Source organism: Lepidochelys kempii, chromosome 2 (assembly GCF_965140285.1).
Source record: "Lepidochelys kempii isolate rLepKem1 chromosome 2, rLepKem1.hap1, whole genome shotgun sequence".
NCBI classification, from domain to species: Eukaryota; Metazoa; Chordata; order Testudines; family Cheloniidae; genus Lepidochelys; species Lepidochelys kempii.
The window spans coordinates 114,052,677-114,079,602 of record NC_136381.1 but is presented as its reverse complement, the minus strand read 5'-3'; the positions used below and the strand labels follow the sequence as shown (position 1 = coordinate 114,079,602).

General features: G+C 41.9%; 1 protein-coding gene across 1 annotated transcript in view; it reads right to left on the bottom strand.

The window, feature by feature from the left end:
• Nucleotides 1–23,934, bottom strand: part of ADTRP (androgen dependent TFPI regulating protein) — a 48,017-nt gene extending 24,083 nt beyond the window's left edge. Inside the window, exons 1-3 of the mRNA XM_073329454.1 lie at nt 23,684–23,934; nt 10,771–10,905; nt 9,199–9,300 (exon numbers count right to left, since the gene is read on the bottom strand). Of these exons, the coding sequence (XP_073185555.1) occupies nt 9,199–9,300; nt 10,771–10,905; nt 23,684–23,836 (390 nt within the window). The 5' untranslated portion in view covers nt 23,837–23,934. The remainder of the gene's footprint in view (nt 1–9,198; nt 9,301–10,770; nt 10,906–23,683) is intronic.
• Nucleotides 23,935–26,926: the final 2,992 nt, after the last annotated feature.

The following is a 26,926-nucleotide window of genomic DNA, read 5'->3' as shown; positions in this document are numbered from 1 at the left end:
GCTGTCTGCCAGACCCTGGCAGACAGCAGCGTGCCATTAAAATTACGCCCCCACCCTCTCCTTGCAGGGCAGGCAAGCTTCCCCCTCCCCCTGCCTCTTCCCCCAGCGTGCTGAGTTCCTGGCCCTCCTTCTCTCCCTCCCTGCAGCCGATCAGCTGATGGCCCTTCCTACGGAGGGGAGAGGGAAAAGCTGACCGCAGCAGGCTCTCTGCTCTGGGGACCTTGGGGAGGGGGGTGGAATCAGGGCATATCCCCACAGCCCCCTGCTGTGAGCCGCTCAGGGCAGGGGGCTGGGAGCACCCCCACGACCCCAGCCCACACCCCCAGCCCTCTGCCCTGACTCCTGCATCCCCTCACGCACACACCAAGCCCTCTGCCCTGACCCCTGCACCCCCTAACACACACCCAGCCCTCTGCCCTCACCCCCACACCTCCCACACACCCCAGCCCCGTGCCCTGACCCCTGCACCCCCCCACAACCCCAGCCCTGACTCCTGCACCCTCCTCACACAACCCCAGCCCCCTGCCCTGAGCACCAAACCGGAGCTCCTGCACACACACACCCCGCATTCCCACCTGCACCTCTCACACCAAATGGGAGCTGCCCAGGTAAGCGCTCCACACCTCCTGCCCCAACCCTGAGCCCCCTCCCTCATTCTAGCTCCTGGCCAGACCCTGCACCCCATCCTGCTCCTTCACCCCCAGCCCTGGTCTCAGCGCACTCCCACACTCATCTCAGTGCAGAGAGAGGAAGAGAATGGCTAGAACCAGGGAGAAGGTAGGTGCCTACTCTATGTGGACAGGGCCGGGATCCCAGACCAGCAGTGGGCTGAGCGGGGCCGGCAGCTGGGACCCTGGCTGGCAGGAGCCGGCGGACTGAACCCCAGACCGGCAGCAGACTGAGGGGCAGCGGGCTGAGCCGCTCAGCCCACTGCTGGTCTGGGGTCCCGGCCGCCGGCCCTGCTCAGCCTACTGCTAGTCTGGGGTTCTGGCTGCCAGCCCCTTGCCAGCCGGGGTCCCGGCTGCAGGCCCCGCTCAGCCCGCTGCTGGTCTGGGTGAACGGAACCCCAGGCCGGCAATGGGCTGAGTGGAGCAGTGGTGTAAGATCAGCATTTTATTTTAATTTTAAATGAAGCTTCTTAAACATTTTGAAAACCTTATTTACATACGACAATAGTTTAGTTATATAATATATAGACTTATAGAGCGAGACCTTCTAAAAAAACGTTAAAATGTATTATTGGCTCGCGAAACCTTAAATTAAAGTGAATAAATGAAGACTCAGCACACCACTTCTAAAATGTTGCTGACCCCTGCTCTAAAATTTTACATTGTTTTACTTTTGAATGCAGTTATATTTTTGTCCATAATTCTACATTTGTAAGTTCAACTTTCATGATAAAGAGATTGCACGACAGTACTTTTATTAGGTGAATTGAAAAATACTATTTCTTTTGTTTTTTACTGTGCAAATATTTGTAATCAAAAATAAATATAAAGTGAGCACTGTACACTTTCTATTCTGTGTTGTAATTGAAATCAATATATTTGCAAGTGTAGAAAACACCCAAAAATATTTAAATAAATGGCATTCTATTATTGTTTAACAGTGCAATTAATTGTGCGACTAATCGCGATTAATTTTTTTAATCGCTTGACAGCCCTAATTAATGTTTTTTATTTATTATACAATCTGGAGCAGCAATGCATGGCCAGGAAACCAAATGAATATCTGTCTGTGTGTATTTGTGTGTATGTACACATGTACAAGAGATACAAAAAGTTCTGCTATTTTAGCCAGGCATGAATACAATTGGGAAGCTATTGTTTGAGTTTAATCTTAGCAGCTGTCAAATATCGTCAAACCTTTAATATGTCAGAAAACAAACTTATTTCTTCCCTTTCGAGGTCGAATAGCGCTCACCATGGAAAAGTGGAGGGGACTATGCAAGTCCCACATTTTCAGAAATGCCATTTGTTTGCAGTTACCAGGAATGCAGGCATCTTCGCAGTTGTTGTACATGGAAATGTCACATTAGATGTTTGAGTGAATTTGTAGCAATAGTGCACACAATTTTGCACATGTGCATTTCTTTGAAAATGAGGACCTTATTGAGTATTTGAATGATTATTATGATACAGTGTGAGTGAGTTTTGGTGCCAAAATTGTAATAATATTTTGCTCTGAAACTAAAGACACAAGTAAGTGGGTAAAGTTCACATTGCAGTTTGAAGCTGACATGAGACTGAAATGATACAATCTTTCAACATGGAATTTTGTTTCCAGCTGTCTAGCCAGGGGGATGGGTTAGGGAGCTAGCACTTGTGCATTCTCGAATAACAGAAGTCAAGGAGGATTCAATGCCTTAACATTCATCAGTGAAATAACCCCATTTACTCAGAGAGAAAGTGTTTATGTCAACAAAAATGGAAACATCTGAAAACTACATACAGCATGGGGGAAAACCAAGGATCTTAGCATCCAAGTGTGTGTGGCAGTCACTTTAATGCACCATAACCCTCACACTGACATTCTTCTTTTCTCCTAACAAATGAATATAAGCGGGAGCCTATAAATGTCCATAGCTGCCGGAGGGTTTAAAACCAGGATAGTTGGAAATGCAACCAAATGGAAATGTTTATCTCTTTGCCTATTTAAAAGAGCTATTAAATGTTTAATACAAGTGCAGGAGAAATCATATGAGATGGTCAGACATGTGGCCGAAAATGCCAAGGTGTATATGCTATGAGTAAATATATTCTTTTGAAAAATAGCAGTCCTGGATGGAATGCACTGAACTAAGATCCTGACTACACACAGACTTTGCACCAGTTTTATAACTGTTGGGTTAGGGGTATGATATTTTACTTTTAAAGTTATACCAGTACAGCAGCTAGTGTGGATATCATCTGTGTAAAGGTGCCTTATACCAGAATTGCAGAGTTCTCCTTCCCATATAAGCATAAGTTATACTGGTATAAATCACACTTATGCTAGAATAACCGTATCCACACTAGGGTGGGGTTGTACTGCTTTAACTATACCAGTATAGTTAAAGCAAGAGGTATAACTTTTGTCTGTAGACAAAAGCCCTTAAATGAGGAGAAATATGGGAAGCCTCACTGGTATTGTGAATCCTTCTTGCTTTCTATGTTCGTAATGCTGTCAAAACAACAATGGCTCACTTAAGTGAGGCCTCTTGTGCTCCCGTGTTCTTGTCCCTTGCTTTCTGCATTACCCTCAGTATGCCCAAATACTCCTCAGCTGTCATTCATTGAGGCAGTTTGATCCAATGGAGAGAACACTTAGAGACATGGTTCGCTTGCTAGTTCTACCATTAATGTGCTTTGTGACCATGGGCAGGCCACTTCTTCACTGTGCCTCTACTCTCTCCCACCACCTCTTTGTCTTAACTGATTGTAAGCTCTTCAGGGTATAGACTGTCTCTTACGGTGTGTCTGTAAAGTGCCTAGCACGATGGGGTCCTGATCTTTGTTGAGGCTTGTAAGAGTTACCATAATACAAAGAAATACTAATAATTTAGGCAAGTATAATATTAAAAAAAAACTTGCCTATAGTCTAAGAAAGTAACTTACGAAATCAAACTGAAAAGGATAACGTTTTGCAGACCAAAAGAAAAAAAAATATTTTATTAGTGAAGAAAAACATATGCATATGGTTATTAAGAATGCAACTGAATGAATAGTTGCAAGTTTTCTTTCTCGTGCTACAAACTAATGACCCACAATTCTCCTTTTTTGTTTTACTGTCAATCCTGTCAACCCCTTAAAAATCCAGTGTTCTTCTCAACTGCCATTAAAATGAATAATATATTTACGTGATTCAATTCAGACCATACAAAACAGGTAGTGGCTTTTTGGGGAGCATCCAGATACAGCTTAAAAACAGGTCAAGAACAAAATAAACAATTTCAATGAGAGAATGGGCCAAAATGGCTTTTATCTGTGTCACTCTCCATCTAAAAACTTTGGTTCAGATAAAATAATAGTACTTAGGACTTATGTAGTGGTTTTCATCCATAGATCTCAAAGTTCTTTATAAAAATGGGCAAGCATACTTACCCCCATTTTACAGATGGGGAAACTGAAGCACAGATGTAAATGAATTGCATAAGACTCAATAGGAGAGCCAAGACTAGAACTCTGATATCCTGGCTCCCAATGTAGCACCTTCTCCATTGGGCCTCACTAAATCCTCAAAATAGAATTTGATTTCCAACCATTCTTCCTGTTTCAAAATGAAAATTTTCCACTTAGGTCATTGCAAAACCATGACTAAAACATAATACCCTTGGTACATTGCTAGTTGTAACCATTTGAATGTTAGAGCAAAGTCTCAACATTGCCTGTATGCATTGCTCAGATTGCTACAAAAAGGAGAGGGGTACATCTTCCCACCTGCTCCTTTTCTCCTTTAGTAACTATTCAGCATGAGCTTGTTCCAGCAGGAGACTAAATTCACGTGACAAGCAGCAAAAGCCCCCATTTAGACATTCTGTGGCTAGTTATGCAAAGTGAAAACCCTTTGATGTACCAGTATCAGGGAAAATATACAGGATTGGTTGGTTGGTTGATTGTCACAAGAAAGAGAAAGCTTGGTTGCCAGCTCAAGAAGCTTTGTGTTCCCAGAGTGTTTGTGCATGTTTCTTGTATGACCTAGACAAACTGTTTGTTTAGTTACATAACATAACGCTTGTCCTATTCATATAGTTAGGGAGATCTCTGAATCAGATCCTCATTGGTACTTAGATTGGTACTTAGATCCCTAAAGATCCATTGGTACTTAGTCCCAGTTTTACATGAGTAAATCCCCAGGGTCTAGTCCCCTGCTATAAATACCTAAAAGAGTCATTAGAGCAGGGAGGACTGGACTGGACTCTGTTTCCCACCTCCCAGGTTGGGTGCCTGAAATACTAGGCAATGGAGTTATTCTCTTTCTCTCTGCTCCAGTGACTCTGTAAGTAGCAATCCACAATGGAACAGCTTCAACAGGAGAGACTGAAGGAGCCCAACATCAGAATATCCCACAGCTCAGTGATTACACCCCTCTCCTAAGAGGTGGGAGACCCCTCTTCAAATCCTGTTTCCCTCTCTGCCGGAGGGGGAATTGAACCTGTATTTCCACACCCCAAGGGAGTGCTGTAATAACTGGGCTAAAAGTTATAAGGTGAGCACCTTCTTCTCCAGCCATTTTGTGTGGAGTAAGGCAAGCGCCAAATGCATTTTTCACAAGAAATGACTGAGGCACCTAGGCCACCTGACTCCAGGAAATAGGTTCCTGGTTGTGAATCGCAAGCAGAACTAAGTGCCTCTCTGCAGCCTGGATTTAGGCACCTAACTCTGTGAGAGGGGTGGGGCTTAGTTTACATTTCTCTTGTTGTCATCTTCCATTGCCTAATCTGTGTTCCCTGTAAGCTGCGCACGGGAGCAGCCCTGCAGGAGAGAGTCAAGGGCTGCCCAGCTGATCAGGAGAACACACCCAGCCGGGCAGCATGTGTTCAGGTGCCCGTCCCCCACCGTTGCTCCGTCCTGCAGCTGCTCTCGGGACCATCCTGCTGGCTGTGCAGTGGGGGAGGGGGCTGATGTCTGGGCATCCCCCTGTCCCCCCAGCCCCTGTACCCCGTCTCCGCAGGGCAGAGGGGCCACAGCTTGGCTCAGGACTCAGAGCTGCCGGGAAGGGTGAGTGGCTGAGTGCCTTTCTTAAAGAGACAGTGCCCTGTTGTCTGAGATTTCCCCAGCAACCAGCTCACACAGTCAGTCTCTCTCTCTTCCGCTGCCCACCTACCCCATCTCCGCAGAGCAGGGGCGGGGAGACAACAGGGCTCAGGACAGAGTAGGAGAGCTTTCAGTGAGTGTCTTAAAGAGAGCGTGCAGGGTGTCTCTCAGAAACTTTCCCAGCAGCCAGCACACATGTTGTGTGTGTGTCTGTGTCTCTCTCGCTCACACACACACACACACGGTGTCACACACACTGTCTCACACACACTGTCTGTGTTACACTGTCTGTCACACTGCAACACACAGTCTGTGTCATACATACTGTCTCTGTCACTCTGTCACACACATAATGTTTCATACACGCACACACAAACACTGTCTCTGTATCACACACACACACATACACTGTGTCAAACACACACTGCCTCTGTGTGATAGTCACCTCCCAACACATATTTGTATTGTTGTTGTTGTTGTTACTTCTTGGTACTTCCTGCAATGCACATATATTCTCTGTAATTTTATTCTTTCAAAGTGTGTTATTTTAGTGTTTTGCCTGGTCTATGCATGCCATAATTTTTATTTCTCTTACACTTAAATTTAATTCCTCGAGTAGTGAGTTCTAAAATGCCTAACCTGCCCTGGTTGGAGTAATTATCCCCATTTAACTTTTAAAAATATATATATTATATCTAGGTTTTTTGTTTTTACTGGTGGCGCACATCTGCACATACCTTGCTGCACATAACAAAATATGTTCCACACATGGACAGAAAAAATTAGAGGGAACATTGGTTGCCTTGTTTAGGTGGCTCCCTGCCTAGTGTTCTGGCTTTTGTGGATCTCATTCTTAGGCACCTATCTCTTCTCTATCCCTTTGTGGATTTGGGCCTCTGAGACTGTTCTACTGATTTAAAAACACTCAGGCTGTAAATGATATATCCCTTATATATATATATAACTGATATACCCAAAACACACAGCCACCTAACAAAACTAACAGCTTTTCCCCCATAGCCACGAGGTGATCTGAACTTTTGCTAACCTCAGAGCTGTGAAATATAGCAGAGTTCATGGGGAAGAGGAAACACCCTCATCAAATCTTTTCCCTGACAATTGACATTTAGTGTGCTGTCCCTTTAAATATCTGGCAGCTCCCCAGATCCCCATGGTATTTACAGTGGACATCTTGGATCAAAAGGAAGAAATGCCGTTGGCTATTTCTGAAGCCTTAAAAGCCTTATTTTCGTTATGATAGCATTTATAATGCTCGCATAAGCTCTCCCCATGCCACGTCAGTGCCAATGATCTTTTCAGAACTCTTAATTCACTTCTAGTAGACATCTTGGATTCTACAATTACTGGAAGGAAACTTCCCCCACGCCCTTCCCACAAGTTGGCAGAACTGCTAGTAGCATTAATCATGTATATAGTGCTGTAAGGTGAGCATGGCCTATTACATTTCATTACAGGCAGCTGGTTTGCAGTCAGTCACTGAGAGGTTGGTTGATCATTGTGCAGTGGCTGGAATGCTTCCCAAAATACATGCGTTTTCAGGAACTCCTTAAATGAGAAGCGAGAGGAAGCTTGTCATAGATGAATTAGAAGATGACATTTATTGCAGACTCAGCAACCAGGGTCAGTGCAGTTCTGCCTTGACGAAGTGAAAACATGGTTCTATCTTGTAATGTAGGTGGGACCTAAACATGCCCCTGAATGTAGCATGATTTGGGAACGGAAGTTAAATTGCAGTTCTATTCCCTCTACGCTTACAGGATGGGATCATTTTTAAACTGAGTCTGGGATGCTGTAAACAGGTTTCCCAGCATGCTATTTCCAGAGGGTGAGGCAAGTCATCCCATTTGATTATGCGGATTTGAGTTACACAGATCATCCCAAAATCATATGAATAAAATCTTGATACCACATCAAATTGTCAGGTATTCTGTATATGCTGAATGTTTACAGAAGGAGGGAAATGTAGATATCTCGGAGAACTTGAAAACATTTCACTCTTACTATTTTTTGTACCCCTCCAGTTGTAAAGCTAGGCTCCCTTAGTACTGTTTGTACATCTATACAGGCCTGGGAAGGAGAGAGAAATTATAACAAATACATTTTAGAGACTGCTGAAAATAGTTTTTCCATCTGTAATAATGTCACACTTGGAAGCCCCAGTGTCTCTCAATCTTCCTAGGCCATTACAAAAAGTTGGCCTGTTGGGAAGGACAAATTCCCAGCTGTGCATTGAGATTTTAAAAAAAATAAATCCAAAATCTAGCACTGAACAAGATAATAGTTAGCCCTATTGCTGGCCCAGAATCCTGAACCTGAGACCAATGTAATTTTGAGAAGAAAAGGAATAATTTTCTGTGACTAATAGCTTTAAAAAAAACAGTGGCTGTTTTGCATCTGTTCAGTGGTTTGGAATGTTGAAGTAGTCCCAGTGAAGCTGGATTAGTAGGCAGAGAGCAGGTGATAGGGTCAAAAGTGCATCATGGCTTCCATTTATCACTCCGTTTATCACATGGCTATCACTCATGGGAAAGTGGCATATATGTTCATGCTGCACAAGCATAAGTATTTGTAAATATACATTTATAAAGTGGATGTTTAAAAACAATCTAAGAAAAGTTCTCAGTCAGAAATATCTGGGAAGTTCCATTTAGCTTCAAAGGCATCAGGAATTGCAGTGTCTTGCAAAGTTATTGAGTTGGAAAAATCTTAAAAAACTGGAATCTTGAGAGAAACAAGGCTGGGACGTCTGCATGATTATTTCATACTTTTTGGCTCTTCTGATTCATGTCTAGCATTGAACCTCTCCCCTTCCTGCCTCCCTTAGCCTCAGGAGGCTGCCATGACCTTATAACCACCCACGGTTTCCATGTTACTGTCAGCATCCTTACACTTGACTGATGAGAAGTATGTGATTATTCAACACATCATAAAAACAGCTATGTCAATTGAAGGAGAGATCTGGAATATATTTATAGAAATCTGTAAACAATCGTTTCAATTCTGCTATTCAGTGCTGTGCACACATTACCTTATGAGCTGTTGAGCTGTCAGATTTACTTTGATTCTTTCACCTCTTTTAAAAATTACCAAGTGCTCTGCTGTATTCCTAACCAGTTTGTATTTCATAACATTCTGTTTATGGAGACAATTTCATTTTTGAACTGCACTAACCTAGAAGGTTTTCTTTGTATGATTACACATCTTTTCATTGATTTTTAAGAGGCTTGACATGCCATGATTCACTGACCTGCCCTGTGCTAAAAAGCTTCTTTAGGCAACTATAGCGCGTGCATCCGTTCATTACATTCAGCTCAATGTGTGCTTTAAATAGACAGCGGTGGGGGGAGTTGTGAAACCCTTTTGGAAAGATAAATAATGCAACAGTGGAACATTCATTGCAAAAGTCTGTGTGTTCTAGGCGCTAGTCCGGCTTTTTACTCACCATAGCATGATTTAACCACCTTGGAATCATCCCATCCAGGCTCTTGGGGTAAACCAGTTCTCGGTTGTACGTATACAATACCCAAAAGGACATAAACACAAACTGCAACACAAGAATTTTTGTTGTAAAAGGCAAAGCAGGCTGTAGGAAAAATGTGAGCTTGCGAGATAAAACAACTGATGTATCACACAAATTACAAAGTAAAGAAGGGAAATTACTGCAAGTTGCGGTGTTCTGCTGTTGTTAATGCCATGTCAGACTCACCTTGCCTTTCTCAGTATTCTGGGGCATATGTCTATAAGAAACCCCTCCTTTACTGTATAAACTGCTGACTCTGAAATTTCCAGGGAACACATGACTATCCTTGAACCCTTCTTATTCTGCCAGTGGGATCTTGGATGGTCCATCATGCCAAAGGATTTGTTCTGCTCAGTAACAAAGGAAAAGCAGATAGTAGCAAGACTGATTGTCTAAATCTTGGCATGCCGGTAAAGTCTGTAAACTTCATTCCTAAGCTGTAGGTACAGGAGTAGGCTGTATCTTGTGCCCATCTGATCCAATAGGGGAGGATTTACAGTGGGAGGATTTAAGCGTAAGAAATGAATCCCAGTATCAGCTACTGATATCCAAAAGCTCATTTGTACTTTCTTGGCCTGGTTTTACATTTGAGCACAAGTTGTCCATATTATGGAAACAAGGGCATGAGAGGTGGGGAGGATTGTGAGTACTAAATATAGTGCACGCAGTTTACAGACAGATACGTCCTAGTGTTCAGCCCTTTTCTGTTTCATATGCAGAAGTGTGCATGGGAGATGTGACGGCAGTGTTACAAGAAACTGATATGCAAAGAACGACTAGTAGCTGAGATGGCTTAGTCTCAATTGCAGGAATGGCCTCTCTTGATTCACCTGGCTGAAATGCTTGTGGACCCAGTTAAAGATGAATTTCAGCTCTCCTGAGCCCAGCTTCTGTAAGCCCCTCTCAAGCTGAGTTGTACTGACTGAGTGATTTCAGTCTCTGGCCCATTACTTGCAAAATCATTTGGCGGACACAATTGTCTACATGTGACCAGACAGTCCAAAATGAATATTTTGTCGATTATTCTAAGTAATATCATTTAAGTCTGTTTCTCTTCTGTGTGTGTTTAAACTCATTTTGCAGTCAGGGAAGACAATATGAGGATTTGTTGCCTTTTAAGGACCCTACTAGACACTTAAGGCACATGTTGCCCTTTTGGTGAAACTATTTCAGTAGGTAATTTCATTGGCTCTTATGTATAAGGGTAGCAGAATGTCTACTTTCTGCCCTTTGATTTTGGTGGACCTCTGTTTGCTTATGGCTGGGTTGTAGGGGGTTTAGGGAGGGGGCTTGTAGACGCTGTGTATGTCAGAGCAACATGTTCAACAATAAACCACTAGCTAGCTTCACATCTGGGGCTAGATTTAAGCATTGTTTCTTCATTGAAATTGATGTGTTCTGTTTTCAAAAGACAAAATGAAGCTCCTTAGTAATATCTGTATCTATCTGGTACATGTGTATGTATAATTATTATTATAGACATTGGTTACTTACCGTGGCCACAGGGAAAGCCAGGGCACTGAAGAGAAGGTCTCTGCAGGAAATTATGTATTTAGCACTTGGCAGTTTCTTAATTAGTCTCAACACATCAGCCAGGAAGGAGATCCCATAGAAAACAGCCTGCAAAACCTAAATTAATTACAGATAATGAGGGAATCTTCATCCACCATTGATTAGCATGTTCCTGCATGAACTCAATACTTGCTCTTTAGGGAGCTGTTTTGTTGGTGAACTACAAGTCAACACCAGGGAAATAGCTTTTGGCTCAATTTTCCTTATTAACTGAAAGTGATTAAATAAAGTAGTTCAGGAGATTACTTTAACAGTACCTCGCTTAATGGACCAAGCAGAACAGTGTGGTGTGAAGAGTGAGCTTTATTCAGATTGAAAGTGGCAGGATGTGTTGAAAGACAGGTCTTTTTGCAATTAATATGTTAATTGTTCACCTCAAGGTAACATAGTAGTGATGGGAGGGGACAAATCTGTGGCTATTCTGAGTTCTAATGTTTCCTGCAAATCAACCACTATAAGTGTTCTCACAGGTTAGCCAAGATGGTGCCTCCTGGCTGGTGGTGATAGTTTAGAGTTCATGCCCATACTGTACCAATTAATCAATACATAATACCCTAAAAGGGCTGTGTTAGACAGCGAAGCCACTTGAAAAAGAGTTGTCCTGTACTGGGTCTTGAACCTATTTCTGCTGAATTCACGGGATGCAAGAGCAGGACTTTACATTCAGATCCGCAAAGATATTTTAGGCAGGAGTTAGCCACCTCAATACCTTGAGGATCTGGGCCTCAGTAACTAGAAATAAGACACCTTTGCACTAGAATTGAGAGCGCTGGTTGAATTAATTTTTTTGGCAAATAATGTAACCAATTGATTCTGGCTCTTTTTAAGTTAGCAAACTTCATAGAAGGTCTGATAATATTATGCAAATAATGTATTATCTGTATTTTCTTCCACTGATCATCAAATAATTGTATCTGAAAACAACGTTTCTCATTGTTCAACCACCTCGGCTAGTGCTACACAATGGATCATAGTGCACTAAACGTGGAAAGAAGTAAAGATGGAGCCTATTAAGAACTTGCTGCTCTTTGGCTGCTAATCTGTGCTCAACTTTGAACCTGAGCTCAGTTTTCTTGATTATTGGTGGTATTTTTAAAGCTAGATTCTCTCTCTCTCTCTCTCTTGTGCTGGGAAACTCAGTCTACTGCAAATGCTGGCACTGCTGAGATGGAAAGATACTTTATGGCATTCGGAATTATGTCTCTTTTTTGCCATGATCTCACCCTGAATCAGATTTTTATTTTGAGTTTGTGTGATATCTGAGGTTGGACTGATTTCTTCTTCAGGAGCCTGGAGAAGGTGGGGCTTGGGAGGGGACACCACTGGCACAGGACTTGATCAGAAAGTTTTAGATGGAAAATAGAGGATGGGAAGCAGGATGGCCTCCCCCTGCCCACCAAAAAAAACACCCCTATTTCAAAACACAATACTTTGTGCTTTCATAGTGTGGTTCCCCTTAGGGCATCAAGGTGCATTTAAATATTAATGACTTAAGCCTCACAACACTCCAAGGAGGTAGGTAATTAGCTTTAAACAAAAGATAGGGAAACTGAAGCACAGAAAGGCTAAGTGACTTGTCCATGGTCTCACAGGAAGTATGAGGCAGAGGTGGGAGTTGATTGCAGGTCACTTGACAAATAGTGCTGTGGCTCATCCCCAACACCATTCTTCCTCCCAAAGAGGACAGGAGGCTTATAGACTGAATAATGCAATTGTCATTAAAAATAACCCAGCCAAAACCACAAATATTTACAGTTCAAGTTCATTCCAGTTTGAGACACAAAAATAGCCCTTTAAATATGTGTGTGTGTGTTTCACCATTGACTTTGAGATCTTCCTTATCAAGACTGGCCTCTCTAACTGTAGGTACAGTTTGGACTCTAAGGGCTCAATCTTGCAAGGTGCTGGACCCAAAGCAGCAAAGCACTTAAGCACATGCTCAACTTCAACGGGACTCTTTGTATACTTGAAGTTAAGCATGTGTTTAAGTGCTTTACCAGATCAGACCCTGGGGCCCCGTTCCTTGAGGCACACACATGGGAGATGGGTGCTTAAGAATTGCTCTTTTTCCTGTATGCCATTGACTATAACTACTGCAGGCTGGAGAGCAAGCTACAATGTTCAGTTCAATACTTTCTCCCTACACTTTAAACAGCATGACAAATGGCAATGAAATGACCTGTGTGACGTGATGACAGTGAAAGTCTGGTGATGCATAGTGACTAATCATTAATAAAGCATCTCATAGGCTTTCCCTATTTGAGAGAAGCATGGTTCCCAGAGTACAAGGGTCTGATTATTGCTTTTATGGTGAGCCCTACATTAATCATGAGACAGAAATAAACTTCATTCCCCTCCCCAGTAAAATAAATTAAAACAAACATTTGGATGGAAAAGAAACAGATGGTCCCAAAGCATCCAAGTTCTCAGTCTAGCATTCTTTCTGTAGTTTACAGAAGAGGTCAATCGTATCTTCCAGACTGAAAACTTTCCACTCATTTTTCTTTACTTAGGTTGCGGTGTGTGAGCGTGTGCACGCTCACACACCTGTATCCATAGGCCCCTATTTCCAAATAAAAATCCTGGAATTTAATCTCAGGAGTGTACCTTTAAGACACCCAACATTCTATCCTCAGCTATAATAATAGAAATCCAAAGTAACTGCATTGAATTCAGTGGATTTCCATTGGTATAACTGAAAGGACACCTTAGCCTAAGATTGCTATAACTATACTTTAAAAAAAAAAAAGGTAAAAAGTTAGGAAATTAACCGTTTAAGGAGATTAACCACCTAACTGAAATAACATTCCATATCATACATGGTTTAACAGAAATAGAGAAGTGCTAACAATTAGTGTGCACACTCAAGTTACAAGTTGCAAGAGCAACTACAGGCTTTGGAAAGTTAACTATTGTCCCAGACAATGTCAGGAAAGAAATTATGGTACTACTGCTCACTTTAGGTGAAACTCACTTCTGTGCAGAAGGCCTACCTGAGGTTTATGAACACTTCAGTCCCTCTTAAGCCTTATTTGGAGAGTGTAAGTGGGACTAATTAGTGCACCGGGGTGAATTTCACCCCTTAAGGGTACGTCTACATTTTGAACTGGGGGCATAATTTCTGGTTCGAGGAGACATACCTGTGCTAGCTCTGATCAAACTAGTACACTAAAAATAGAAGTGTAGTCTCAATGAAATGAGCAGTGGAGGGGCTAGCCACTCCGTCTATGATCCAGGCCAAGAGACTAGGTATGTACTTGGGATGGCTAGCCTATGCTGCCACTCGTGCTGCTGTGGCTACGCTTCTATTTTTAGTGCTCTAGATTGACCAAAGCTAGCACAGATATGTCTCCTCAAGCTGGAAATTATGCCTCCATCTGGAAGCATAGACATACCTTTAGAGGAGTGCAGGAGTGAAGCCTTGATACCACAGGGCATGTCTACACTGCGATTAGACACCGGTGGCTGGCCTGTGCCAGCTGACAGGGGCTCACAGGGCTTGGGATAAGCGGCTGTTTAACTGCAATGAAGACATTTGGGCTCAGGCTGTAACCTGGGACCCTCCCACCTCATGGGATCCTAAAGCTCAGGCTCAAGCCTGAGACCAAATGTCTACATTGCAGTTAAACAGCCCTTAGCCCGACTCCTGTGAGCCCCCATCAGCTGGCATGGGCAAGCCGTGGGTTTTTAATTGCAGTGTAGACATATCCCCAGATATCCTGTAAACACTGAGAGGAGCTCTGCTGCTGTGCGCCTCCGTAGGTGCCTGCTATTAAGTGGTTTCATTTGGATTATACTCAGCCTATGTTTTCAGGTGCAACAAGAGAATTTAAACCCCACTTTAAAACTGGAAAACTGAACACAGCCTTAATTATGGAGTCATCACAAGTGCATCCATAATATATCACCATACCATAGAACACAGAGGGACTTGAACACCAGATCTGAACCCTCACAAACTCAGGAAAATTCATACCTGGACATGAATCCACATTTCGCAATTATGTAAGTATAATAGAAAATATACAAAAGGATGAAATTATTTTCAAGCAGCAATGTTGGCACTTGCAACTGCAGCTGCTCTCAGTATATAAATCTGCCAGATGTAGTTTAAAAGGATTCCCCAAAGTATTCCCCCGAGAACAGGAAGAGAAATAAGAACACAAACACTCTGAAAGGGAGAAGCCCATGATCAACCTGCACAGAAGGGGGAATTGACTGGCCCTTCAGGACAAACCTCTCTGTTTTCTATAAACCATTTTTAGTGCCACAGTGATAGGGGCTCTAGAAATGCTTACATACAGACAGACAGGATGTGTTTCATTAACTATAGCTATTTAATTTGGCCAGACAGATCAGATGAACTAGGAGGCATCAGTGGCAAAAATTAAATTTCACCTAATTTGATCGAAACAAGTATTTCCATTTATTTATTCCTGTGATTCATTTTCAAAGACAGCATCTGGCTACCTGAATGTATCTAATTCCCAAACTGATAGTCATAAACACAGCCCACAGCATTTTGTTTAATGGGATATAAATCTGATGTTCCATGTGGGCTGTTAGATATGGCAATCAAATTTTACTACTTTCATATATACTCACACTATAAAATTATAGAAAATATGTGCAATAAATATTGGATCTATTTGAAAACAAATAGGAAACAGTACCGTTAGTACAATCAAAACCATTTTAATAATAAGAGATTCAAGTGTAATGAACAAAATTTGGGAGAGGGAATGTGGATGCGAATGTCTGTTTGCAGTTGTCGGGGATGTTCTTTATGCATATTCTACTTGTGTATATGCAATAAACCATTTTATGTAACAGATGGAAAGATTTGGGGTAATAACTTATTCTGGATGATGTGAAAACAAGGAGTGATCTCTGTATTGATATGAAAACAAACAGAATTAGAGAAAGACCAAGTGGCAGGTTCTGCATGTTGACTGCCGAAAGGGAATTGCACTGTGGGCATTGTTTTCAGGGGCACAGCCACACAATTGTAATGTATACATGGCTGTGCACGTTGACCCTTTGTGGTGTATTTTGGAAAAGACACCACTACACATTTGGAGCTACATCATAAGGGACATAGAGAGACCCTTTATTCCCTAAAGGGGAGCTCTGTGCTGGCCTTTCTGATTGTGAGGTTAGGTCACCTCAGTATGAGACATGGAGCAACTGAGTCATGAAGCAACTGGTCTACCTCAAAAGGAGCTGTGAGCTTAAGCATTAGCTCCTGACCCCTCCACTGTTGGATCCTATTAAAGAAGTTCTGTATTAAAATCAAATGAGTTTGATTCCCCAGAGTTTCAATTCCAGGGTATTACTAATTAAGAGGTCTCTTGGTTTTTGGTGCTGTTTCTCTCCCTCTATGTGTGAAACTTGCAAGCTGCTAACTGTGTTAGTACATTCTAAGACAGAGTCTGTTCTCAAAGCAATTCACAGAGAGAGAGAGACTCAAAGCAATACTCTAACAACAGAAACAGCACCCAGAGACTCCCCGCCCTTTTGTCCTATTAACAATTGTGATTAAAATAGAGATAGAGGATGTATGTGGATGGATGCTTGGTGTGGATAATAACTGAATGATCAGGGAGGTGCCAGCCTAAGAATCCAGTGTCCATCGGCTGAAGAAGGCGTCAAGTGGAAATAACCAGAGGACCCCCCGGAGGGCAGACTGGAATCCACCCAACAGCCTCAAGAATGGGAGAACCAAAGAACAAGATAACATCTTGGAGCCGTCAGGAATGTGCTATCTGCTGATTGATTCAACAACAGCATGAAGCAGCAATTCCCATAGACTGGCATAGGAAGAAATTCCGATAAAAATAGACTCTAAAAAGTGAGAACTTTGGGGTCTGATTCTGCAAACCAACTTCCAGGAGCATCAGATGAGCATCTGACAAGGCCCTGCTCCCTCCTTATGTCCAGGCCACCTGGCCAGTGGCTTGGCATGAGCAACTCTAAGGCTGGTAACTATGATAACAACCTTGCAGAACCTGTGTGTGTGTGTGTTTGTATGAATGAATGTGTGAATAAATATGAGATTGAATGGAATGTTATAACTATAACTAACTGCTTACTATGATTCTTTCTGTATTCACAATAAATGTGGTATTTTGCCTTTTTCCCTTTAATAAGATCCTCCTGGTTTTTATTTTATTGGTATAACATTTTGGTGGAGAAATGCGAAAGGGGGAATATTGGTAAAAAACCTCAGTTATTGTAAATATTGGTGTGCACACCGCCAGCTCTAGTGAGCTAGGCATTTCTATTAGGTTAACCAGACCTGCTGGCCTCCAAGAAGGTAGCAGGAGACCTGCTGGCCTCTGAGAAGGTAGCAGGAAAAACAGATTAAACCAGACCTGCTGGCCTCCGAGAAGGTAGCAGGGGACCTGCTGGCCTCCGAGAAGGTAGCAGGGAAAACAGGTTAACTGGACCTGCTGGCCTCTGGGAAGGTAGCAGGGGACCTGCTGGCCTCCGGGAAGGTAGCAGGGGAAAAACGCATAGATTAAGCTATGATTTCAGAATCTAGGCTGTGTCACTTGCTAAGTAATACCAGCAGTGACAAAGAGATTGAAATATCCATGTTAAGATGTTTAAAAGAAAACAGGGTAAGCCAGTACCAGAGGGAGCAATGGAGTCAGAAGGAACTCCAACCTCACCTTTTGTTAAAGAAATTACACCTTTTAAACAAATCCTTCAAAAATTTGGGCACAGTCCTTGGACTAAACAAGCCCTAGCTGATGTCTGCACTATTTCGGACCTAGAGGATAGATTGGCTCAGTATATCCTCATATACAAACCTTCTAGTGGCACCTTAGAGACTAACCAATTTATTTGAGCATGAGCTTTCGTGAGCTCATGCTCAAATAAATTGGTTAGTCTCTAAGGTGCCACAAGTACTCCTTTTCTTTTTGCGAATACAGACTAACACGGCTGTTACTCTGAAACCTTCTAGTGCTGCCAAAAGAGATGCAGCAGCAATTTGGTTGTTGTGGGAGGCATGTAAGGATTCTTCCCTCCGCTTGTAAAGAGGAAAAGGCACAAACGGAAAAGGGAGCAGACAATTGGAAGGTGCTGGCTACAAATACTCAAAGCCACCTGAAAATAGTGAAAGAGGCACTCCAGGAATACAAAAAGAGTGAAAAAGTTAACTCTGCAGAGGCTGGAGGGAGGCAGGTAAAGGGGGAGAAGGTCCTATGTACGGCACCCCCAGGCATAATTACAAAGAGAAAAGAGAGTAAAAAAAAAAGTTAACTCTGCAGAGGCTGGAGGGAATTAAGCAGTTAAACTTTGTATTTCACCCAAACAACTTTTTACCGAAAATGTTAAAAAGGAAAAGTGTTAGAGAAAGAGCATTCTTGGTTTCTTTGCAGCCATTCTGAAAGAAAAATGGGCCCTTTTCCAAAGGAATGTCTGTAAATTAGCCAGGCAAAAATAAACTATCTGATTAAAATCATTTGACTGGACAATTTAGTCAAATTTGCTAAAAGAACATAAGAGGGTTCTATTGGAACTTAACTGTCTCAAATGTATAAAGGGAATGTAAGATGTAAAAAACAGAGCAGTGTGGAAGGGATGTTAAGGAAAAGAAAATGTGTATGTATCTGTCTGTGTGTGTGTAAATATGTAAAGTTCTAAGGACCAGTTAGTTTTGTTTTTGTTTTAAATAATGCCACTAAAAATTCATTTGACTCTTTAATTCAAAGTTGCAAAACTGACAGACCTTTTTGCTAGACACAGGTAATTAGTGTTGTTTGGCTTTGGGATTTGGCATTTAACCCTTAAAAGGTAACTCAATGCTTTACAAAATTTAAAATGTTTTTAAGTTGTGGCTGCAGATGGGCAGTCAAAATCAGGAGAATATAAAAAAAAAATGTTGGATTCTTTTTGTTTGTTTTTTGTTTGTTTGTTTTTGTAACAAAATAGCAGATGAGAGTTGTAGTAAAAAAAAAAATAAAAAAAAGACAGTGCCTCTCTGAAGCAACAGCAGGGGTGAGGTGCACAAAACAAAAAGAAGCAATGTTAGAAACACTGAGTCTTAAAATGGCTCTGAGTAATCAGACTGTCACTTTGATAAAGGTACATGAAAACTCTGTAAGCAAAAAAAGAAATAGTGACGCCTTATGTAAAAATGGATCTGGATAATGTTATAGAAGTTAAACTATGGAAGGAATGTGCATTTGCCCCAGAACATGTGCAGGGTATATTGTAGAAGGGGCAAAAGAAATACAAACATACCATGCTACTTAATTAAAATGCTATTGAGGCTCCAAAGGGAGCCACAATAGGTTGGGTTTTCTTTTTCAGATTGCTGTGTGTTTTGGAACCAGAAGTTAAAAGTAATCAAAACTCTGGTGAAAGTTGATTGTGTCCCTTTTAAGATAGACTCTCTGAGCTGCTGATGGCTTTAAATCCAAAAGCAGGAAGTTTCTGTGAAAATGCAAATTAACTAAATGATAAAGGAAGGAAAGAACTAGCAGCACAAAGGAGCTGCAGATAAAGGACGTACCTGGTCAGCAAACAAATTGTCTAAATAAAAGGCATGGGATAACAAGATAATTTTAATAAATGTAATGATAATAAGTATCCCTGTAACAACGTATAGTGTGTATGATTTTTGGAAAAATCCTTTAAGGTCGTATGGTAATGATGCTTCTCAGTTATTATCTGTAAATAAAACTTAAAGCTTAACACAGCAGGAAAAACATTATAAACTTGGTCTGCTATATAAGAAGGAAAACTCAGGGATTTAATGACTAAACAGTGGGATAATTTCCCCATAACCCTTAAAAGATAAAAACCATTGAAACCTGGCCTGCCTGTAGAACAAAAACAGGAAAATGTGGGGGCAGTTCCTCTGTTTTGCCTGCAATCAGCAAGGGTATTTGTAAAAGAAATATTTTAAGCAATAATCTGCCACCCCAAAAGGGGTAGAAACATGTTCTTTTGTCTTTCAGAAAATCAGGAAAAGCTGATGCCAGCTGAAAAGCAACCCAATACCATGAATCTACTGTCACAATAGAAATTGTGTTCTGTGTTCTATGTTCTGTCTTGTGTTTTGTGTTGTTGCTAGCACTGTTGTGTGTTTAAAAAAAAAAATACTGAAGACCTGCAGGAACTTAAAAATAAATTAAGCTTTCTGTCCCAGCTACAGGACAGCCTGATACAAAAACAAGTACATGCCAATGTAGACTTGGTCCAAATTGGTCTGGGTAACCTAGAAGGCCGATGGAATCTTTAGTAATGGCTTAATACTACCACATGGCTTATCCATAAGAAAAAATATATATTAGAAATAGGAAACTACACAGCCATAGCTATGGGATGCACTGAAATGCAGATACTTGCACTAGCTACTTTGGAACACAAAATGTTCTGGGTCATACTGGGAAATATTAAGGGTTTGATGCATTTGTTAAAAAAGAAAGAGATCATTGTTTGACACTTATCAATATGAATGGATGCAATATGTTTCCAGTATTGTAAACCAGACTTGTTAATGGGAGAAATTGTTGTCAAAATTGCACACCAACAGTCCCTGGAGGCAAAGGTATTGAAGGTTAGCCCACTCCCCATATTACACATGGGATCCTTTTGGCTACCCTGGACCTTGAGCCAGTGGGCTGGGGAGGGAGGGAAGCTATTGGACACTAGAGGGTGTACTGAATGGACTCCTCAAAAGTGGGTGTGCCTCACCTTGCCTGTTGCCCCAGAACCTTGTAGTAAAGATACATCACTAGGATCATGTATGTGGCATGAATTGGAATCACAAACTCAAATTGCCTCACAGTACTTTCTCTTGAATAGGCTACATAGAAAGTGACACTGACAATTATAAATCTTAGTGTCAAAAGGGGGATTATGTTGGATCATATTAAAGAAGTTCTGTATTACAATCGCAAATGAGTTTGATTCCCCAGAGTTTCAATTCCAGGGTATTACTAATTAAGAGGTCTCTTGGTTTTTGGTACTGTTTCTCTCCCTCTATATGTGACACTTGCAAGCTGCTAATTGTGTTAGTACATTCTAAGACAGAGTCTGTTCTCAAAGCAATTCACAGAGAGAGAGACTCAAAGCAATACTCTAACAACAGAAACAGCACCCAGAGACTCCCCACCCTTTTCTTGTATTAACAATTGTGATTAAAATAGAGATAGAGGATGGATGTGGATGGATGCTTGGTGTGGATAATAACTGAATGATCAGGGAGGTGCCAGCCTAAGAATCCAGTGTCCATCGGCTGAAGAAGGCATCAAGTGGAAATAACCAGAGGACCCCCCCCCGGAGGGCAGACTGGAATCCACCCAACAGCCTCAAGGATGGGAGAACCAAAGAACAAGATAACATCTTGGAGCCGTCAGGAATGTGCTATCTGCGATTGATTCAGCAACAGCATGATGAAGCAATTCCCATAGACTGGCATAGGAAGAAATTCCTATAAAAATAGACTCTAAAAAGTGAGAACTTTGGGGTCTGATTCTGCAAACCAACTTCCAGGAGCATCAGATGAGCATCTGACAAGGCCCTGCTCCCTCCTCATGTCCAGGCCACCTGGCCAGTGGCTTGGCATGAGCAACTCTAAGGCTGGTAACTATGATAACAACCTTGCAGAACCTGTGTGTGTGGGTGTGTGTATGTGTGTGTGTTTGTATGAATGAATGTGTGGATAAATATGAGATTGAATGGAACGTTATAACTATAACTAACTGCTTACTATGATTCTTTCTATATTCACAATAAATGTGGTATTTTGCCTTTTTCCCTTTAATAAGATCCTGCTGGTTTTTATTTTATTGGTGTAACACCACTAGGCCTCTGGTATCCTAACCCGTCCCTCCCTCCCTCTTTTTTTCTGCCACATATAGGGACACTGGAAGTTACTACTACCCAGAGCAGCCTGTGCAGGTGAGGGAGGGAATGGTGGATTAGGTGCTTGCTATAACACCCTCCCCACTTCCTCAGAAAAAGTCTCTGGAGAAAGAGGGATTGTGAGCCATCAAGGAGCTTCTGCTTCCTCCACCCCTTCATGCCCCTGTCTGAATCTCACCACCTTTCCTCTGTGACTGGAGGGTGGTGTCTTCAGTCCAGTGGGCACCCCTGTCGCTCACTGCTCCATTTTAGAATAGTCAATTCTGCTTCTGAAAGGATGGGGAGGAAAATCAGCAGTCATTTGCTGTCTCCCCATGCTCACAGCGAGACCCTGGGAAAAGGGTAGCTTCACTCAACATCACTCCCCTGGTGACCCCAGTATTGTGACAGCAGAACAGCAGGGCCATGGGGAGGGCTGATTGTGGATCTGCCTGAGGGGGACCATTTTGCCTCAGGATTTCTTTATGTTTGGGCAGCACAAAGCCATTCCAAGGGCCAGCGATGTAGGCGGGCTCTGCAGCCGCACAGCAGCAGGCTTATGTTTTGGCCCTCGGTGGTTAGGATGTTGACGGGTATCTCCCAAGGAGAGGAGCTTATATACTACTTAGATTACTCCCGAGTGTTTCCCATTTTGTCATTCGTTTTCATTAATGGTTTTTAAAAATACAGCATAAGAATGCCCAAAAGTATAGCCCCAAATCCTGCTCCTCACTCTGTGGGTGTGGAGAGCTCAGCCTACAACAGGACAATTGTGGTTCGAAGAAGCTCAGACAGGACGTCAGGGGCCTATGGGGTGGCTCACATTGCTGGTTGTTAGTAGCCACAGCAGTTAATATTTATATTGACTACTACTGTATATGCTACACAGACACAGAAGAGACCATCCCTACCCTGAAGGGCTTAGACTCACAAAGTGCTTTAGTGTGTGCCACCATGCCCTCTATTGTGTAGTAACTCCCAGTGTGGCATTATCCAGTGGCCCTCTAGGGATAAGGATGGGCATGGGCAGGGCTGGAGGTTCCACTGCTATGTAAATCCATACACCACTGACTGGGTCACAAGGGGAATGCAAGGGCTATGGAGCCTCGAGGCTAACGAGTGTCCCTGAAGTAGCTCCATTGCCAGAACAACAGCTCAGTAGGAATTCTCCCCACAAGCCCCTGTCTCCACCCATAGAAATCCCCTTTGCACAGCTCAGCTACTTGGGCTAGTTACATGGACCAAGTTTTGTCCCATGGACAGCATGTGTTATATGTTTTCATTTCGTTAGTAATGGTGTGATATTAGTACTAATGTGCGATGGAGAAATATATTATTGTCAGTATATCACAGTGTAATTCTAAGAAACATAGCCAGCCACTGATCACACTTCTTGAAAAGCATGTGATAATATTGCACATATTTCTACATTTCTTTATGCCCATTGTGACTTACGTTCCCCCCCCCCCCAAACAATTTTTTTAATTAAGTACATGCAATGATTGGCTATTACCTCACGATATTTTGTTTTACTGCTTGTATATTTTGTAATAGGTTAAATCATATTCAAAGAACTATAATTATCACTGCATGCATGTTACTCAGTGCTGAATATACATATACTAATACTAATTGGTAATTATTCTACTCCTAGACTAGATATCATGCTTCAAAGCTGTAAATCCTTCCTGTACACGCTCTACATTTCTTTCCTTCTCATGGTTAACTTGTGTCTTAACAATGAGGCAACTAGCTACAGTATATATAAAATTTACAAGTATTGCAATTTGCTGCCAAATATTCTTTATGCATAAACAACACAAATGTGGATACCTATTTAGTTTCCTTTGGGGTATAAACCATAAAAGAAAGCAGTATAACAGCAGCAAATACACCAGCTGCATATGTTTTGAGGCACAGATGGTAGACAGACAAATAGACAGATTGGTACCACTGTATAGTACATGCTTACCAGATTGAGAACTGTCAAATATTTCCACTGCCTACCATAAAGGAACACTTCAGACGGCTGGTCTTCTGCTCTTACAAGTGAGATTGAATAGGTTACAAAAATATACCAGACAAAAACAAGGGAATGGTACACAGCCAGTGTAGCAATTGCCATGGTTCTGCTGTGAGTGCTATTCAAGCCTAAAAGCAGCTTTTCCTTTAATGTTCAGTAGCCATGCATAAGAAATTGCACGGCAGGAGAGTTTGCTGTCTGAAGAAAGTCAGGACGCTGCTCGCATGAAACAAATATTACAACACTGGCTGGACTTTGCTTCTTTCTTCTTCTCTTTTTTTTTTCTACTGATAAGCTTGGAAAAAATAGGCTTATTCCCTGGATTTAAATGTCTCACTCAAGATTACTGAAGATTAGTTGCAGAGTTACATAAGTTTTGGTGTTTCTGCACCGGGGAGGAGGTTGTTGCTGGTTTTGCATAACTGAGTTTCAGGTTCTTTTTGGACAAGTAGGAAAAAAACCCTATTTTTCCTTCTGGTGAGATATTGGTGTTGCCATGAGCCTTGATCAATTTTGGGGGACCTTTGTAACTTTTGTTTCAATAAAGAACGAAGATGGAAAGAAGAGAGGGCTTTCAAAGGGGAACTGAATAAATTTGTTAGTGTGGTAAAAAAGGGAGGATCTAAGGGGGTTAATACACTAATGTTAGGGTTCTTTGGTTTCGTAAGTTTTGAAAATCGTCTTTGACATTCTTTGTAGAAAGTCTTCTGAAGTAGGTTATTCTGTCAATCCATGTTACTTAAGTATTTACAAATGCACACAGCTGGTCTGACAAAATTCAAGTCACTTTAAATGTCTGGGAGGGGATAGAGAGAAGGGGCAACAGCCTGGGGTAATGTAACTTAAGTAGTTTCTTTACTGAGCTGCTTGTTTGCTTAATCACATTAACCTCCAGATAATGGTTCTTCCCTGGTATGACAGTGCAGCATTATATATATATATATACACACCCACACACCCACACACATGGAGTATATAATAGAGCAATTGCAGCTACACAGCCACTCAAGTCAAGTGTGTTAGCCTAAGTGTCTTAACCATTCAATAGTCTAGGGAAGGTTATGCAAGTCCATGAGGGAACCAGGCAGCCCTTGCTGATGAGTGCAGCCTGCAAGTATGTGGCCTGAATCTAACTGGCCACAACTGCAAAGAGGAGTCACAGAGGCCCCACTTATAGTCATTAGCAGCATCTCTTATCACTCCACGTTTGAAGCAATTGAGCTTTACTCAGAGACGGCCTGGAAGGTCAAAACTAGGGCGCTGGACTGTTGGCTCTGTCAAGAGATAGGCACTGGCTGTGTTTGAAGCTTGTTCTTGCCATATCATTCCACCTGGAGGTGATTTTGAGGTTCCTTAGGGGAATTGTCTAAACAGGGCACCTTGTGCTGGCATGGTAGCTTGGTGGATTAAACACATCTTTAAACTAGAATAGATGTGGCATGCCTTGCACCTTTAAGGAGCAGATTCTGCAAGATGACTTGTCACCTGATATCAGGAGGGACAGTGTTGGACAGGATCAGAAGCCAGGCCACATTGGTTGGTGCCATGGTTCCTATTATTAAACCCGTAGTTTCATACAGCTGAGTGTCTGCTCCTGCTGAGTAAAAGGAGCTGAGCCATGCCAGGAAGTAATACTCTGCTACAGAATAACATAGGCCAAGCCCAGAGTTTCTTAGTGTCTGTTCATTGGCTCCCCAGATAGACACAGTTAATTTGCTGATCAGGTTGTTTCTTATCTTTACTTGCAGTGAGGTCTTAATAAAGGGTTCCTTGACTGTCAAGGTACAGTCCAATGTAACACCTATATACGCAGGCTTTGGGTCATGCTCCACAGGGGTGCTGGAACAATTTTTATTGTGGGGGTTCTGGCAATAGAAACTATGGAAACCATGTATTTGGTGTTTGTTATTACTACTTCAAGCCAAAGGGTGCGGGAACACCACTGATGCTCCATGTCTGCAGTAATGACCATATGAATGCTTTATGATAAACTAGGTATTGAGCTGGTGATCTGTGTTAATCTGCACCACCACCATCACTCACCACAACTGGCAGTCATAACAGAGAAGCCAGAGACTGAACTACCGTCTGTCCTGTAGAGACAGTCCCTCCAGGACAGGGTTGACTCTCTGCTGAGCAGACTATTTTAAGGCTACTTTTCTTTTTTGGCATTTGTAGTGGTCTATAGGGATATTTGAGCAATCTGCTCTTTTGTCTGATGCAGGGTTCAAGACTCAGAGTGGAATGATTTCATATAAAATCAGAAAGCAATTCACATGCATGTCAGGAAATAGCCCTAACACTGAAGTGCTTGAAAGGCATTTTCTGTTTCCTTGACTTCTGTCTGAATTTGGATTATCCACATCCAGTTCCACAGACATCATTCAAAGTGAATCTCTCTCTCTTTTAAATGTTCACACGTCTCAGATTTCTCATTGCCTCTTACACCAGTTCGAAATGTATTAGGAAACCTTGGGGTTGCCTGAGGTCAGAGATAAAAAAATCTTTTGCAGGAGAAAAAAAAGATAATCCATTGTTTTGGATCCTAAAGATATCATTATATGTTCTTTGAAGAACCCCAATGGAAAATAGTTTTAAATGGCCTGGCTTTTTGCATTTGCCTATGACTTTTGGAGGTTCATTGATAATGAAGCTTGCAGGAACACCTTCTCCTCCTCCGTCTTCCTAGAACTTGTCACTACAAATGAGAGTAGGAACAAGAATGGAAATATGGTATGACAGGTCTTTTATTTTTTATTTATACCTTGGATGGCTACAATGTATAACATCTGTCAAACACTCCATAGAATCATAGAATATCAGGGTTGGAAGGGAACTCAGGAGGTCATCTAGTCCAACCTCCTGTTCCAGGTTTTGTAAAATTTATCTTTCCAAGTAGGGGTTCCTTACAGCATAACTTTAAAGTAGGATGGCATGTGCTTGTAATGATTTGCACCTGGGTTTATGCAAATAAATGTAAATCTATGCAAATGTGCAAGGTCCTTTTATTTTTATTTTTCCCTCTCAGAAGATTTTTGGCTAGTGTGGGGCTGAGACTTCCAGCAAGGGTGTCATATGTGGTGACAGTTTTGTGGTGTGGACACCTGTCCCATAGACTCAGACCATCTGTTTTGTTTTCCCACATACAAAGAGAAAAATATGTATCTTTCGATCTAGATGGCTTTTAGTTCA